Source organism: Coffea arabica, chromosome 10e (genome assembly GCF_036785885.1).
Source record: "Coffea arabica cultivar ET-39 chromosome 10e, Coffea Arabica ET-39 HiFi, whole genome shotgun sequence".
NCBI lineage: Eukaryota > Viridiplantae > Streptophyta > Magnoliopsida > Gentianales > Rubiaceae > Coffea > Coffea arabica.
The window spans coordinates 14506384-14523672 of record NC_092328.1 but is presented as its reverse complement, the minus strand read 5'-3'; the positions used below and the strand labels follow the sequence as shown (position 1 = coordinate 14523672).

The 17289-nt window shown below is 37.9% G+C and overlaps 1 protein-coding gene across 1 annotated transcript; it reads left to right on the top strand.

Annotated features, from left to right (window-relative positions):
- Nucleotides 1-306: 306 nt before the first annotated feature.
- Nucleotides 307-2392, top strand: LOC113711327 (protein FAR1-RELATED SEQUENCE 5-like). Its single transcript, XM_027234491.2, has 2 exons — nucleotides 307-1901; nucleotides 2158-2392. The coding sequence occupies exons 1-2, from the start codon at nucleotides 307-309 to the stop codon at nucleotides 2390-2392; spliced, it is 1830 nt and encodes a 609-aa protein (XP_027090292.2).
- Nucleotides 2393-17289: the final 14897 nt, after the last annotated feature.

Sequence of the window (17289 nt, the reverse complement as noted above, 5' to 3'; positions counted from 1 at the left end):
GGCATTTCAAGATTTAGAAAATGGGTATGTTGCTGTGAAGGTTATAGGAATGAAAAGTGATTTAATTATGAAGACCGGAAAAGAGAAGCAAAAGCAATCACAAGGACCGGGTGTGGGGCTTGCTTTCGCGTGAAATATGACACATAATCGGTAAAATATGTGGTGACACGTTTCATTATGGAGCACAATCACCCGCTGGCATCAGAGGCAAGTGTGCAACACCTTAGGTCGCATAGAAAAGTGAGCGATGCAGAATATGCGCAGGCAAAAAGTCTAAAGTTGGTTGGGGCCAGAATATGCTAGATAATGAAACATTTTGTTATCAAAGCCGGAGGGTATAGTAACGTGGGATTTTGCATTAAGGATCTGTATAACCGAATGGACGAGGAACGTAGAAAAGATATTTTTAATGGCGATGCAGAAGGGGCACTTGGGTTCTTGGCAGCGAAGAAGGATGCCGATGACATGTTCTTTTATAAATATCATGTAGATAACGAAGGAAGATTGGCAAGGTTGTTTTGGGCAGATTCTAAATCTCGTGTGGACTTCAGTGTATTTGGAGATGTATTGGTGTTTGATACAACATACAAAACAAATAAATACCGCAAGCCACTAGTTGTACTTGCAGGGGTAAACAACCATTTGAACAGTACTATTTTCGGCTGTGCACTGTTATCAGATGAGAGGATTGAAACATATGAATGGGTGCTAAGTACATTTGTAGAGGCTATGAAAGGTAGAAAGCCAGTAGCAGTGATGACAGATGGGGACAGTGCAATGCGAAGAGCGATAAAGAATCTTCTCCCGGATGCTTGTCACAGGCTATGTTCGTGGCACTTGCATAGGAATGCACGGAGTAATATTCGCTGCGAGGAGTTTAATAACAGGTTGTATGACCTGATGGCGAGAAAGTTTAGCACTCTTGAGTTTGAGGATCGCTGGGCTAGGTTAGTTAATGAATGTGGGGTGGTAGAGAATGAGTGGGTGAAGAAGTTGTACCGTAGGAGAAGGTTATGGGCAGAGGCCTATTTACGCGGTCATTTTTTTGCAGGTATGAGAAGCACTCAAAGGTGTGAGAAAATGAATGCGTTTTTGAATGAGTACTTGAATGAAAAAATGCGACTATATGAATTCATTAGAAGTTTTGATTCGGCAATAGCATGGCTTCGACATACTGAGAGCAAAGCAGTTCACACAAGCGAAAACACAAAACCAGTCTTAACCACAATCCTGCCCGAATTAGAGGGGAGCACAGCGGAGGTGTTTACAAGGAATGTGTTCTTCATGGTGAGGAAGCATTTGAACAGGCAGGGACTTCTAATTTCTGAGGGCTGGAGCGAGGATGGAGGGAGTCGTACATATTATTACTCGAAATATGGTGGACACGAAATTAGTTGGAGGGTGGTTTATGATAGGTCAATGGAGAAGCTAATCTGCTCTTGCATGAAATTCGAGTCAAAGGGGATTCCTTGTGCTCACATGTTTCGTGTGATGGTGGTAGAAGGAATGAACAGGATCCCAGAAGCATGCATTTCGAAGCGGTGGACAAAGGGAGTTTACAGTACTAATAATGGAATGAAAGCATTTGTTGCAGACGAACAGCTGACACAAATGGCCAGATATGGCACTTTAAAGTCGAGTTGTAATAGTATGTGTTACTATGCATCCTACATGGATGATGCGTTTAATGATCTGCAGCAGATGTTTGACAAGCATTCTGTGGACCTAAAGGAGAAGTGGATTGAAAGTGGATATGGGGGAGACGGATTTGCAATGGATTCAAGAGTGATGAACGATAGAAGTAGAAGAACATTCGGGCTGTTAGATCCCAGGGTGTCCCGGTGTAAAGGTGATCACAAGCATGCAGAATCAAAGAAGAAAAGAAAGTGTGGTCATTGCAGGTACTATCGAAAATGCATACGTAGTTATAAGCAATTTGTTAATTGATAAAATACATGAAGTGGACAGTGAAGGTAATAATTATTATGTGGGTATTTTTGAACAGTAGCAAATAAACACATAATTGAAAGTGCATACAAAGTATACAAAGTTATTGGCAGTGCAAGAAAGTTGAAGTGGTGTAATGTTAGCAATGTGCTTAGTTGACGTGGTTACTTGCAGTCACAAATGATTTGACATGTGATATATGGGTTGAAGATTGCAGGCAGGCCACAACCAACGAACATGCCCATACAAAAAGAATTCGCACAACACAGCAGTTCATGATGATCATATGGAAAATTGTTTGGATGAATCGCTAGAAAAATCAATTGAAATTGGTACGGGGTGGAGCGACTCAGGCGAATGGAGAGGACAAGCATTTGCACCACAAGCATGCGGTAGCGGTGGAAGGGACACAGGTGACCAACAAAGAAGTCCAGGAGAAAGATGAGGCACAACTGTTTTGATGGTTCGGTTTGCAGTTACGCAATAAATAAGGCAGGTTTTGGTGAGTAGAGGTGCAAGAGTATTGAAGGTTGCTAGCTATGTCTAGATGGGTAAGTCACTGTAGTTCCACCGAAGGCGTCATGCACAGAAGGATCACAAGATGCATGACTGTCATGGTTGCGTCGTAAGCACTGTTGTAGCAAATAGTGCTGCTGCACTTGGTTAATAGGAGAGAGTAAGTAGTTGACAAATTGTGTATTACGGTCCTTTTTTGTAAATAGGAAATTAAGTGGAAGCGTATGTTGCGCAAAATCTCTTCGTGGGATAGACGTTTTCCGAAGTGGCTACTTGGGAATCATCTTCAGTTGCCCAGGCTTTGTAAACTGGTGCCTTACACTGCTGCTATAAATTGCTTTTACAATATGGGCTGTTTCTTCGTCTCCTTGCTATCCTAACCAATGACCGTAAGGCCCAACGCCTTTTGTTTTGCCCATCGTTCCATTCTGGTGTAGGAACAGTAACTTTTGTTTCTCCCCATCTATTTTCATTGCTCACAATGCTTATGCGTCTCTTCAGTGCACCAATGACAATGGTATTATATATGTATTATATATGTATATTAACTTATGCAATATAATTAATATTATGAATTATACTAATAATTATACATATCTACTAATAGAAATTATTAATTAGTTCGAATAAGTTTAAGAATACATTTGTACTAATATATTTAATTAGCCAATAACTATCAGTTACGATTAATATTTTTTACATCATTTGTACATTTCCATTGGAGTTTACTATTTTACGTAACTTGTTGGCACACGATTAATGAATTTCTTATTATAACAATTATGCAATGTCCGCGTCATGTTCGTAATCTAAATTGCTATTAACATGTAGAAAAAATTCCACATGTTTACTGACACTCCATCCGAACAACTTTGATACCTCTGATGCTTTTTTGGTGACATAGTTAAACAAAAATTGGTATACCCTGTTGGAACAATCCACTTAGGTAGCAATGCTTCGTCAGCCTCCCTCACACTAATTACTGTACAACTGTGTGGAAGGTAGAACACACTAATTACTGTACAACTGTGTGGAAACTTGAACTCATGATATAATGTTGGAGTTGCATTCATACAAAAGGCTTTTCTGTCATGATATAAATAAGTCCGAAAAATGTAATGCAGTAAGTATGATAGATTTATAGTAACAACAACTTGCATTTAAATTGTTTTGTTGTAAATATTTCACTGCAAACTTCAATTGCAGGTGAAGAACAATCTTGGATAGACGAAAAATAAGAACAGGACTATAAATTAGTTGTGGGAAATTGACGGTGACAAATTTTCTATCGAAGCAGTGAAACAGTACAAATTTAGAGAAACAAGTTCAACGTTACCAATTATCTGTGAACTGTTAACATTTTCCGTGCTGGGTGTTCAAATTTTAAATTGTATTAGAAGTACACAACAGACGTGGCGATTGCTCACAGCTCGGCTTTGTTGCTGGGGACTCCCAACTAGTTTGCATGCTCATTCCTCCGGCTACACAACCTTGTTTGCGGTTATAGGCCATGGGTGCTCAGTCTTTGGCATTATGAATTCCCTGACATTCGTGAGCTTTGCCTCTACCAAGGTCTTCCGTAAATGTCTCCGTCCCAGCACTTGTGTTCGGACGCTTAGAAAGACAGGATTCCCAGCCACCAATTCCACCGCGAAGGCAGCGTTTCCCTGCCCCTTTTTGGAGCTTCAATGCACTTTCCAAAATTACCTGTATTTGATGTAGCCTTTGGTCCACCACTTGTGAGTTGGCCGACACATTGGATGCCAAACGAAATATTTCTGCACTTTTTTCTAAGACTTTCTTTCTGAGGCCCATGCACTGAACAAGCAGGTCCTCGTACCAGTGTCTAGGCACCTAAGCGGAAACAAGACAGATGGCTGTATTAATTTTACACAAATTGCTAAAATTAAATGGCGAGTGAAGTACAGGGCGAAGAATGCCATACCACATCACCAACAGCACATGGAAGAGGCAACCCTATTACATCGCCACCAACTCTGTGAATGCCCTCCTGCTGCAGTGATCCATCAGTTTGTATGCACAACACAGACCAGGGAGGGTAATTAATTGGATGTTTCAGTGACGGTGTTGTAGCCTCACTTAGTGGCAACTGGTCACATATATGAATTACGCACTCCTTCCCACTGGGTGGCAACGTGGAGGAAGTCATTGGTTTCATTAGCCTGCTGCGCACAAACTCGTCATACGTAGCATATGGAGGGGGATTTGGGTATAGGCTTGCAATTGGCAGTCCATGAAGCACATTATGTAGCGTGTTTCCCGAAATTGTATCAGCGCTGTACATATCTGATGGCCGATGGGGAGGTTGCTTTGCACATACACCTGCCTAATAACCCTCTCGCCCAGGTAGTAAAATCGTCCCATGGGGCCATCCAAAAGCAATCTCGTTGCAGTTAGTTCCTTGGATTTGAGATACCGACTAGGCAATGACATTGCAGGGAAGGGTAGCCAGTTGACCTATGACACACAATTAACAAGCGATGTAACATTGGTTTGTTGAACAGGCGGAACAAATTCATAACAACTGTTAACACGTAGGCGGTAGAAAATGTAAGATGTCGTAAGTACGGGAACTAACGTTGTCCGGGTTAATGGTGTCAATTGCGCGGCGAAAATGTTCGACCGTAGACGGTGATTGTCGGCTGGCTCTATTACACGAGCGCCATCGCCACATTTTGGGCAATACGTCCCTCTCGTCCTGTTTCAGTTTATACGGGCTTAACTGAAGAATTTCATAAGCCCACACCTACACGAGGTTGTACAAATTATATCCAGCGTTGGAGATGAACACTAACTGCCTGAAAAGTTTATTTAACGGAACAGGGTAATGTCGAATTGACACAGAGTGAAGGCAATTCTGGACTTACCTCCCAAACGAAGCTGTAGCCGCCAAGGCTTTTCGTCCGGCGTCGGGAGACGGCGGACATAAATCTGTACAAGGTTGCCATCCCCGCCCCTCCCCAGTTATAATCCCCTATACGATCTACGTCCTCCAGCGCAGGCAGACAGCACAGGTGAATTGTTTCGGCCGTGTTGCTAAGTAAAGTGCGGCCAAGCATGTAGAGAAAGAAAGCTCTAGTTAGATGTGCCAGCTGGACGTCGTCGTTCTCGTCAATGGCCTTGTCTTTGTAGAATGACAATATATCGGTAACTCTGATGGCACCGGCAGAAGCAAAAGCTGGCACCCAACCCAATTGCTCGTTGATGTAATTGGCATTTTCCCTAACATTGTAATCCCACGGAATGGCCAACCCGCCCACTGCAACACCGGTTATACAGGTGAAGTCCAAGGGTGTCAGTGTCATCTCTCCGAAAGGCAAGTGGAACGAGTTTGTTGAGTCCCACCATCGCTCCGCAAGTGCGACAGGCAACTTCCTATCTCTATCGGCCACGGGCAAGTGGCTCAGAAAATCCCCAAACCCAGCAGTAACAACTTTCGCGGCCACCTTACGAGGCAGCCTCTTCCACCACTCCATAACTTCGACTGACGACCCTCTAGGATAAATTGAATAGACTTCCTGTGCATTAATGTAGAACCAATTCAGGCAGTTATATATAAGTATAAACCAAATGAGGGCTTAGGGCAAAATAAGCACAAGTAATTGTCGACATTGATTCTGCAACATGTACCCCCTGTGCAAGGAAAATGTGTGATATGTGGGTTTTCCGATCAAGCAGCAGTTCTTGCGAGTGTTCTTCATCAGCCGGTGGACGGTACCGATGGAGCCTGCCCATCGCACGGCTTTTTTGGAGTTGGATTTTATTCCGAATATTGTGATGGCGCAGCTCTAGTTATCACAAAATCCCTGTCACCCCACCCGCGATTATGAACAGCTTTGCCGTTAAGTGTTGCGGCCTTGTAGGTGCGTAGGCGTCTTTCTTCGCGAGAAATTTGAATTGTTAGACATTTTGGACGGCTGTCGCCAGGTTGGGCGTGCAATGGGCTTGTACCTGGTAATTAGGGTTGCAAATTGGGAAAAATGTGTTACAGTGACGGTCGGCGCGTGTGCTATGCATGATTTCATTGGCCTTGACATACATACCCTTCTCAGTTTTACTTGGACGACTAAGGAAACAGTGTTGTGGCCAACCTGCGCGTCGTAAGCAATGAAATGTCTCCGAACGTTTCATTATAGCGAGGGGGAAATTTGGATCAGATTGCCATGAAATAATTTGAATTTATAAACAGAAACCGCAACCCCAAGTTAGGAACAGGGGCAAATTGAAAAGCACCCGTAATGGATGGTCCGGACGATAAACGAATACGGGTTGCCAGAACTGCAATGACACTATGTTGACACGGGCTGTGCAACGCACAGGCACGGCCCTCTAGAACATTTGTTAAATACATACCACCGGCAGTTTTAGTGCACAATGAATAGAAATATAGGAAAAATATTAAGTATAAAAACAATTAAAATTTGCTGTGAAAAGAACTTTCAGACGGTAATGTTAACCCCAATTTATTGTGATTTGGAAAAAGGATTTGTAACCAACATTATGTGTACGTAATGATACCAAAAAAGAAAACAAAGCAAATCCATTATGAGTGCATGATGGGTTTAAGAGCAGCATAGTTTTAATTGTAATTAAATAAACAGTTGTCATAATGTTTCAAAAATTTTAATAATTAGAAAAAATATAGAAAGGCACAAAAACCTGTGACCAGCTTCAACATCAATCAAAAAAATACAAACTTGCATATTTTTCTTTCTTTTTTGAGAGAAATAGCGAGTTAATCCATCCATTTAAATCATGTCTAATAGCATTACAAATAGATGAAAACATTATCTAACCAAGTAGTTATAGAATATGTATAGCAAGTTTAAATAAAAACATGAATTGCCATATTTGTAAATCTACATATGCAAATTCAAATTCAACAATTTGTTTGATTGCAATTATGTCTTCTTATTGAAAATAGAATTTTCTAATAATATTTTGTATAGTGACACTCTAAGCTAAAAGCCTCAATACTAACTTCCACCACCAAATGCATTCCTTTGAAAACTGCAACTGTTTTAGCTAGTCAAATCAACAAAATATTATTAACTTCTTTAGCCAAATATATTAGACATGTCCATTTGAAGTTGCCTAACAATCATCTCAAACTCTAATTACATTATCTATCATTATGGGCAATAAAAAAGGATAAGAGTAAGTCATATAGAACCAAATACATAAGTTAAAGATTCTGAAGTCTAATTTTGCACTTTTTTTATTTCCAAGGTATCATTTGCTAAAATTAAAACCATGAAAATAAACTTACTATTTATTTGATTATTAATAAAATTTGCCATGTTATCAGTAATAATTACTATTTATGTATAAAAACTTACTACTACTTGAATTAAACTTACTAAGGTTTATTATGAGTGCTTACTAACTAAGGTACTAAGTTTTAATCATTAATAAAAACATCGTATCATTATTTGAAATAAACTTCGTAATACTACTTTGAGATAAGGTTTTAATGTAAAAATTGTACATGCATTCCAAAAAATGGAAAATTTTGATCCTTAATCATTTTTATTGCCATGTTATTAGTAAGAATTACTATTTATGTATAAAAACTTACTGTTATTTGAACTAAACTTACTCTTTTAAATGTAAGTTTGGGATATCAAGTAGTAATCTATTTATTTAAAAATTAAGTTTAATATTTATTCCAATTTACCTTTTGAGGTATAAAAGTTACTAATCTATTACACTTAACTTAATATTTTAGATAGGAAACTTACTTCCATAATTTTAGGTGTTATTTTATTTAGGCGAATATGTTCAACAATAAATCAAATGATCGGTAAAAGTGCAACAACGTGTTATATCAGGTAAAAACTATTTCGCTATCATAACTATCGTTTAGTATCTATATCTAAATGTATTGCTGGGGGGTTTTGGATAAGGAGCTTCAAAAATTATCAAAAGTCTGAATGCTATTTGAATAGAATTTTGCATTTTTTTAATTAAAAAATATTTATCTCTTAACTAATCATGTAACCGGCCCTACAAATCCTATAATCATACTTATATTTTTTCCACATTTCCCTTATGTTTTTTCCACTACCCCATAAAATTCAAACTCCTAAACTTTAACTAACGGATAATAACCACCCCTGTAAAATGATATCTGCAAATTCCAATTCACATCTCACATTTATTACTGACACTTACCATATCACTTAGAGTAATAACTAACCGTTAATTTAAGAAATTCGCAACTACGAAAGTCAAATATCCAAAATATAGGAGCCTGTTTAAATTACAATTTTCACAATTCAACGTATCTTATTGTCATAATATATTTTACTCTCACAATCATTCACAAATTATAAAGGCATTAAAAATAAATAATTTTTTAAATAAAAATTAATTCAAAGGTAGTTAATTCACGCGCTCACACATATATACATACATATATATATTCTCATAATTCATATATATATAAGATTATCAAATCGAATGCATAATACTGGTAAGTATTTCATTTTAAAATAAAAAAACATGCAATTACATTTATTTCTATCCATATATCATTCATTTTTTAATATAAATTATTATTATTACTTTAACATCCATCTTTTGCAAAAACACAATTCTTGAATGATTTACAGTTTTTGTCATATTTTGAACTATTGTTAGACAAATCTTAAATTTGAATTATGTTGGTGAAGTTTTTTAACTTTTTCGAAATTAAAATGGTATAATTTTTTAATTTATTTTAATAATGTAAGTACCGTGCGTAGCACGGATATTCACACTAGTTGTCCTTGTATGACCGAGCCTGAGAGTTTGAGCATGTTTTGGTTGAATGTTATAATTCAAAATTTGGGGTTTGGAGGGAATAGGTTATATCCATTGTAATCAAAACTCAAACAAAAGTGGGGATAAGCCTGGTTGTCACAACGAACTATATAAAGTGGATTTTTTTCAATAAAAATAAACCCATTTTTCAATAAAATCCTAACTCTTTATACCTTTCCTCTATTATAAGAACCGTGAACCCATTTTACCATAAACAAATTTATTTATCGGATAAAAAAAATTTATTTATCGACAACAATAATTTAATGAACCCGTTTCTCAATAAAACATCAGCTCTTTATGGCTTCCCTCCCTTATGCTGGTTAGAGTATCCATTTTGCCATAAACAAATTTTTTTATCGCATAAAATAAAAATAAACTATTTTTTCAATAAAAAACCAGTTCTTTATGACTTTCCTCCATTATATTAATATAGTACCCATTTTTCAAAAAAAAAATATTATTTATCGAATAATATAAAAATGAACCTGTTTTTCAATAAAACACAAGCTCTTTATAGTTTTCATCTATTATAAGAACAGAGTATCCATTTTTTCATAAATGAATTTATTTATCGGATGAAAAACTAAATATATTTTTCAATAAAACACCAGTTTTTTATGGTTTTCCTCCCTTCACTACAACCAAAAAGGGTATTAGCGACAACAACTTTAGGGGACAAAGGGAGAGCTTGACGCTCTTACCACCTGTATTATAGCAAGGAAAAGGACAATACCTCACCAAAAATTTGGTGGACGGAGAGTCGTGAATTTTGGGTTTTTTTTTCCTGATTTTATTCGATGTGGTCTTGTCTGTATGATTGGAAAGTTCAATTTCTGATGTACTTTCAGGGGGGTTTGGCTGTAGCAGCAGGGAAGTGGGGAAGTGGGGAAGTGGGTGGCTTTCCGGTGGTACAGCCGGATCAGTATAAGGAGATAAACTAGCCGAGTCCATTGGGATTGAGGCTGAGGAAAAGCCCTTCCCTTTTGGAATTGATCCAAATGAGGCTTTCTCAAGCTAATTCACCTAAGGGTGCAAGTTGAAGTAAAAAAGAGCTTAAAGGGGCCGCTGCTTCTGGTTCGTCTGAGAAGCTCAAGGCTTCAAATTTTCCAGCAACTATTCTGCGAATTGGGACCTGGGAGATTTTAGAAACTTGTTTTATTGGATTGCTTATGATTTCGTTAATTTTGATTGCATGTCTTTGTTGTAATTTGTAGTATAAGTCAAGATATGAAGGGGATTTGGTAGCAAAGTGTTATTTTGCAAAGCATAAGCTTGTACGGGAGGTTCGTGATGGCGGGCTCAAGAAGTTGGGTCCAATATATCTACATTGAAATAACACTTATGATGGTCATTGCATTTATGGGCATTTTAAAAAATAAACTCTGCATAAGCTAAAATTTTCGTAACTATAATTTTTTACATCTGTCATAACTTATTGATGGTTAAAATAAGGATGTTGCTGCGGTATGTTTACCTTAAAATAATAGCAAGGATTTATGAAATTCTCCATCCCCACATTAATTTAAACTAAATATGAGACTGCATAAGCTGAGAAAACAAAGCAGCATTTCATTTGAACAATCATGAGAGTCCCACTTTCTTCAACTTGAGGGGATGCAGCATCACCATCAGGCTCGTCAATCATCATCTTGGAGGAATGAACAAGACATTGTTAGTAGACCTCGAGAAGACATGAAACACCATCACCCAGCTCAGGTAACCGGTCCTTTTAATAGTCTTGAACCAAAATTTGATATTCAGTAAAAGTTTCTGACCAACAGAAATGTAAAATGTCATTTTCATTTGATTTATAATCTGTAGTGTTGATAGTATTGGTTGTAATATATTATTGCTCGTTTTGTATTTGTAATGACAAATTGGTTTGTTATTTGGTATACAAATTTTGCTATATCTCAATATTGACATTAATGATGATACCTCTTGCTTAAAAAGTGGTTGAAAAAAAAATTAGCAACTACAGTCACAAAGTTGCTTTCGGCAAGTTTCTTGCAAGAAAATCATACCTGCTATATTTGATCGTCTTTGGTAAGGGGTCGATGGTTTTCAATAAAACACCAGGTCTTTGTGACTTTCCTCCATAAATTTTCTATTTTTCCTTTTTCCCCTGAAATAATTTATTACTTGGATAAAATCAGAAACTCCATTATAAGAAAAGGTTTGGAGGGAATAAGTTGTAAGCAATCCATGACAATTACCGTCTGATAGTAACATGTGAAGGAACAGGGGCTATGACAATTTGCTATATGTACTGTGCAAATCTTATCCCATTGAAAATCACATTGAGAGGTGGGCCAGCATTTTGCTATATCTCAATATTGACATTAATGAGTTTATGTTTATTTTATCCGATAAACAAATTACTTTTTGCCTTCAAAATGAGTACTCTATTCTTATTCTTATAATAGAGGAAAGTCATAAAAGTCTGATGTTTTATTGAAAACATGGGTTTATTTTTATTCTGTCTGATAAATAAATTTTTCTAACAAAAAATGGGTACTCTGTTCTTAAAATAGAGGAAAGTCATAAAGAGCTGATCTATTATTAAAAAACGGATTTATTTTAATTTTATCCGATAAATAAATTTATTTATGAAAAAATGGGTACTCTATTCTGATAATGGAGGAAAGCTATAAAAAGTTGGTCTTTTATTGAAAAATAGATTTATTTTTATTTTATTTGATAAATATTTTTATTTATGAGAAAATGGGTACTCTATTCTTATAATGGAGGAAAGCCATAAAGAGCTAGTCTTTTATAAGAAAATTGATTTATTTTTATTTTATTTGACAAGATAATTTAATTATGCAAAAATAAGTACTATGTTCTTATAATGGAGAAAAGCCATAAAGAGCTAGCCTTTAATGGGAAAGTGATACTTTACGGAAAGTGACCAGGATTTGGTTTATGAAATAATCCCAAATAAAAATTTAGAATCAATTTATTTGTTTTGATAGTTGTATAAGAAAAAATATTTATTTATATATTATTAGAAAATATTTAGAAAAAACCCAATCCACCCCGTTTTTAATTCAGTCGGTGTCAAAGTAAAAAGTGCCATATAATTTTCCAAGGATTCAAGAAAAATCATTCGCCAAAATTGGCTAACGGTTTCTAAAATTATCCTTTGAAATTAGAAATACATTGGTTTGTTTTAGTCCGAAAGGTTGAACTTGATTCGTTTGTATTGCTCAAAATAAATTTTTTGTAAAATTCAAAATAAAAAATTAGAAGAAAACAAGTAAGGACATCACCAGTTGTAAAATGTCATATACACATTCCTTATAATTCTTTTTGAGACCTCCAACCAGTGCTTTTTGTCCAAGGACAAGAAAGAAATGTAGTAGCTTTACTTTTTTTTTCGGACATTTTCTTGACGAAACCCAAGAAGCTTGACGAAATCTAGTAGCTTTACTTCTCACATTGGAATTCACATTGGAATTCACAGTGGAAGGTGGGCCACCGGCAACGAAATGAAATGTGGGCCACCAGCAATGAAATGACCGCTCACATATCTGTCCATCCGTCCACGAGGCTGTAATTCTTGTGCTATAAGCAAGACTGGCGCCAGTCTGCCGCCAGTCTTGTCATCTTCGGGACTAACCCCGCCAACCGAGCTAAAAATCTTGGCGCCAGTATTTGTTTACGTGAATTGAAGTAGACTCGCTTTGATACCTAAAAATGGGTACTCCGATTACAATGGAGCAAACCCAAGAAAACCCTATGTTGAAGTGGACAAGGGTTACTTTATAAGTCAAATACATAATTTGGTGGTGTATGAGTACCGTCATCTTATAACTGTCGGGTTTATTTTGTGTATAGGTTTGTATTAATTGAATGAGCATTATATCTAAAGAAAAAGATTAATAATCAAAACTGAAAATCTTGAATAGTTTAGGCATCACGTATTTTAAATTTTCTGTATATGTATACATATATACGTATGTATATATATTTTATTAATTATTCTGTAGCACAATATAAAAAGATGTAAAAATATTATTTTCATTTTCAATACAATCCCAGGCCTAGAATTCAAATGAATACTTTAAAAGAAAAATAATATGGTCTAGAATAGTTCAAAAATATGAAGGAAAATCAAGGTCCACATACCATTAAACTATTACTATTATTTGTAAAGGAAAAATCCAAAAATTATATTAAAAACTAATTAATGGAAAAAAATTTAGAAAAAAACCCAATCCACCCCGTTTTTAATTCAGTCGGTGTATGTGAAAGTTATTTGGTGGTGTATGAGTACCGTGATCTTATAACGGAGGATTAACCCCCGAATAGGTGGTGTTTTATTTAGAAAACCTATTATCTGTGTTTTATCTCTTAAATTAAGTTGTGTATGGAACAATGGGTATGTAATTGGTTGTAATGGAGGAATGCCGTAAACAGTTGGTCATTTCTTCGAAAATGGTTGCATTGTTATTCGACCCACAGCTAAAAGGGGGAAAATGGGTAGCCTGTTGTTGTAATGACGGAAACACATAAAAGGCTGGTATTTTATTGGAAAAAATCATTGTTATTATTGTATTAGGAAAAAAATGTCTGTCTACGGAAATCGGTACTCTGTTGTCATATTCCTGCCGAACCCGTCCACAGCTGGTCTTCTACAGCGGAGTAGTGCAATTCAGAAATATGCATGCCATTTGGTTCTTCTAATTTTCCCAAATAAAAATTTAGATGCAGTGCCAGCTGTGACTTATTATCGCACTAACCCAAGTTAGGTTGGTTAACCGTGGTCCGCAAAAGGATGCCTGAGAGGGGTCAAACCGCTCTTAACCACTCAATCCATGCACTGCAAGCTCCTCCATTTAAACCCAGGTCCGTCATCCATATCTCCTCCTATAAGAGCTTCCCGAAACTAAACTTCTTCCTTGCATGCCCATTGACTTCCGCATTGGTTTCGAACAACAGCCTTCGCTATAAAGGGGCCGCTTAAGTTGTTCACCACCTGTAAGACGTAACTAGACGAAAGAATAGCTTCGTTCTGCATTTTCTAACCCCTGAACCGACCAGGCTCGTCGTACCAAAATCGTTTTCCAGACTGACTCATGGCACTTGGACGATTTCCTCAAATACATGTCCTCAACAACGGAGGCATGGTCGGCTACTTTCAAGATGAGGTGTTACCACTTCACCACATTGGAGTGAAGTGGATAGTTGAGGAAGCCCTGGTTCGGTTAGATAGGTTTCCCGGAGCGGAGTTTCCACAGTCGATGCTGGTGTCTTGCATCCCCGTTCGCAACCCCATTGCGAACGAGGAAGTATTCCGGTCGCTGGTCAAGTGGCGCCGCCGTCCACTCCCCCTTATGCAGAACCTGAAGGCGTTTTACATCATGACCTACAATGCATGGTTTGCGGGCAAGGAGGAATTTGTTGCACATTTCCTGGGTCTAAAACCACTGCTCCATACCGACGTCTGGATCCTCTTCGGCGCTAACTTTGAAGACTGGTCTGTAACAAGGTTTCTGGCTGACCAGGGGTACCCCGCTAGTATGACACGCAACGTTGCCATTGCGGACAACCTTCACACCGCAACCATTTGCTGGAATCCATCAGCTGTAGAGATCACGTTTGAAGACAGAGATGCTATTGACAGCCTTGTCCTCACTGTGCGGCGCAGAAAATACCGCAGCTTTCTGAGGGTAGCTACCACGGTTGCCTCCTTAAACCCTATGTTTGGTCTTATTGTGGAGCGTTTCGAGTGAAGGTTCGCAGGTACGGCGGTGTGCTTTTAATTTTTTTGTTGAAGATCATATTTGGATGGTGGGTGGTTGTGTGTTCATGGCCCTTGCTGTTGTTGGGCGTACCATGCATGATTTTGATTGTTAGCGTATGAAGGGTAGGGGTCAGGGGATGATAATATGCAAGGCCTGAAAATTAGGAGTGCACCGTTTGTCGGATATGTAAGCGATGGTACTTAGATCCAAATATATAAGTAAGAACTTGTTTCGTCGTTCAACTCCACAAATTTTCCAATTTAACCTAACAATGCTGTGCCACATCCCAATTTGTTGTACGTAACCTTCAGCTTGTTTAGTTGCCTGGCTAAGCTGAAGTTCATATTTAACAACGCAGCGATTGCCATCCCACTGACTAATGACGTTCATCGATCAATCAACGATCCCTAGTACCTCATCCGCACACACATTTCGTGGGACAAAGGGAACAGGGCATGCCGAAAAACCACATAATGCAGAATGTCAAAATAAACCAAATACGGAAACCTAGTATGTTATATAACGTAAAATCACCATTTAAACAGTAACACTCCGCCGGTTGGACGAACTCATTGGCACATGCGGCAACCACCGGTTGACAACGGAGGGACAAAAGGCATAAGGAGCACAGCAGTGCCAACCACAAATACAAGAGGCTGTAAACGAGCCTTAATGGCCATTCTATCCTTACGGACACCATAGTCTAGTACTGTACCGGGGGGGGGTTTGGAGGGAATGCAATCAACGCGAACACATTAATTCACGGTTTCAGAACCAGAAGAAGGACTACCGCCACCACAGCTACCACAGCAATGTTAAGGATGGTCACGTTCCTTTGCATGCTTCTCAGTTCAGCTATGATGGCAGACACCTCCGCCGCGGGTGTATTAGGAAAAACGGGGGCGGTACTTGACGGGGGGGCGATATCGGGAACTTCAAACCCCGTTGCTCGTGCAAACTCATCACACCAGCCAATGAACGTTCGACAGGGCCTCTGCAATACAACTACCTTAGCAATCTGAAATTAATGGAAGAAACAGTTCTAACGAAGAACATACCAGGGCGTTAGCGCAGCGATAGTAGTGGCGCCCCCTGTTTGCTTCAGACTTCCAGACAACCCGAACTGCACAGCTTCGACCACAATTGCAATATAATGTAGGCCACACCGTGCTATTGACCGACCCGGCTGAAGACGAAGAAGCCATTCGCAAAGGTTAATCTCCTCCGCGACACCGCCTAACTTTATCTCTGCCAAACACAAGGACAGGGCGCTCCCACGGTGTCGACGGACAGCGGCTTTAACAAGAATTTGGGGGTTGGAGGGAATAGGTTTTCGCCAACAGTAGTCAACACATTTGTTTGCTTATTTGGGTGTGGATGAGGTTATTGCTTGGTTGAGTACTTGGAGTCTCCCATCACATGTATAGTTGATGTTTCGGAACTATTACAATAAATATGAATAATCTCACTATCCTCCCCTGAGGTTGATTTAAATTTCACTGGCATCCCATCCCATTTAACAGAAATTTCACTGACCTCCCTTACTCTATTGCATTTTTTGGTAACAACGCAGTCCAAATCTGATAACAATATTATTTTCATGTGTGAGAAGGTATTTTTATTCCATGGATGCCCCTTTGGTCCTTGTATTGGTAGAAGATTGAAAGAAGAATAAATTATTATAATGATTACTAAAGTTGAGGGGTTATAAGTACAAAAAAAAAAAATTTGTAAGCACTAGATGTGCCAGGAAAAATGCCGAGTTTCACAAATTTTAAGTGAACTAGTAGGTTATCTATTTAACATAAAATAAGTAAGTAATTAAACTAATTAAATGCAAGAGAGAGAGAACTAATTAAATGGAAGAAAGTCGTAATAGAGGAAACCTATGCAAAACGAATATTAGTATATCAGCTTTTAAATTTACATCACGTAAACTAATTGACAATTCCAAAAGCTGGTTGGTAATTACATTTAACGACAATAACAGAAATTTAATATGTAATGAAGGTGATTAAAAAATTATTACTGCTAGGCGGCAATAGAAGAAGTAATTTGGCGCCAATTTTTGAAAGTTAAATTTATGTATTTAACATAAATTGAATATGCGAAAGTTAAAATAAGAAAACGAAATTGCGCATGACATACCAGCTCTATATGGCAAACATTGTACCATCTTTTTATGGGAAACATACCTGCTATTTATAGGAAATATTGGTTAAATAGCGGACGGCGGAAAACTAGTATG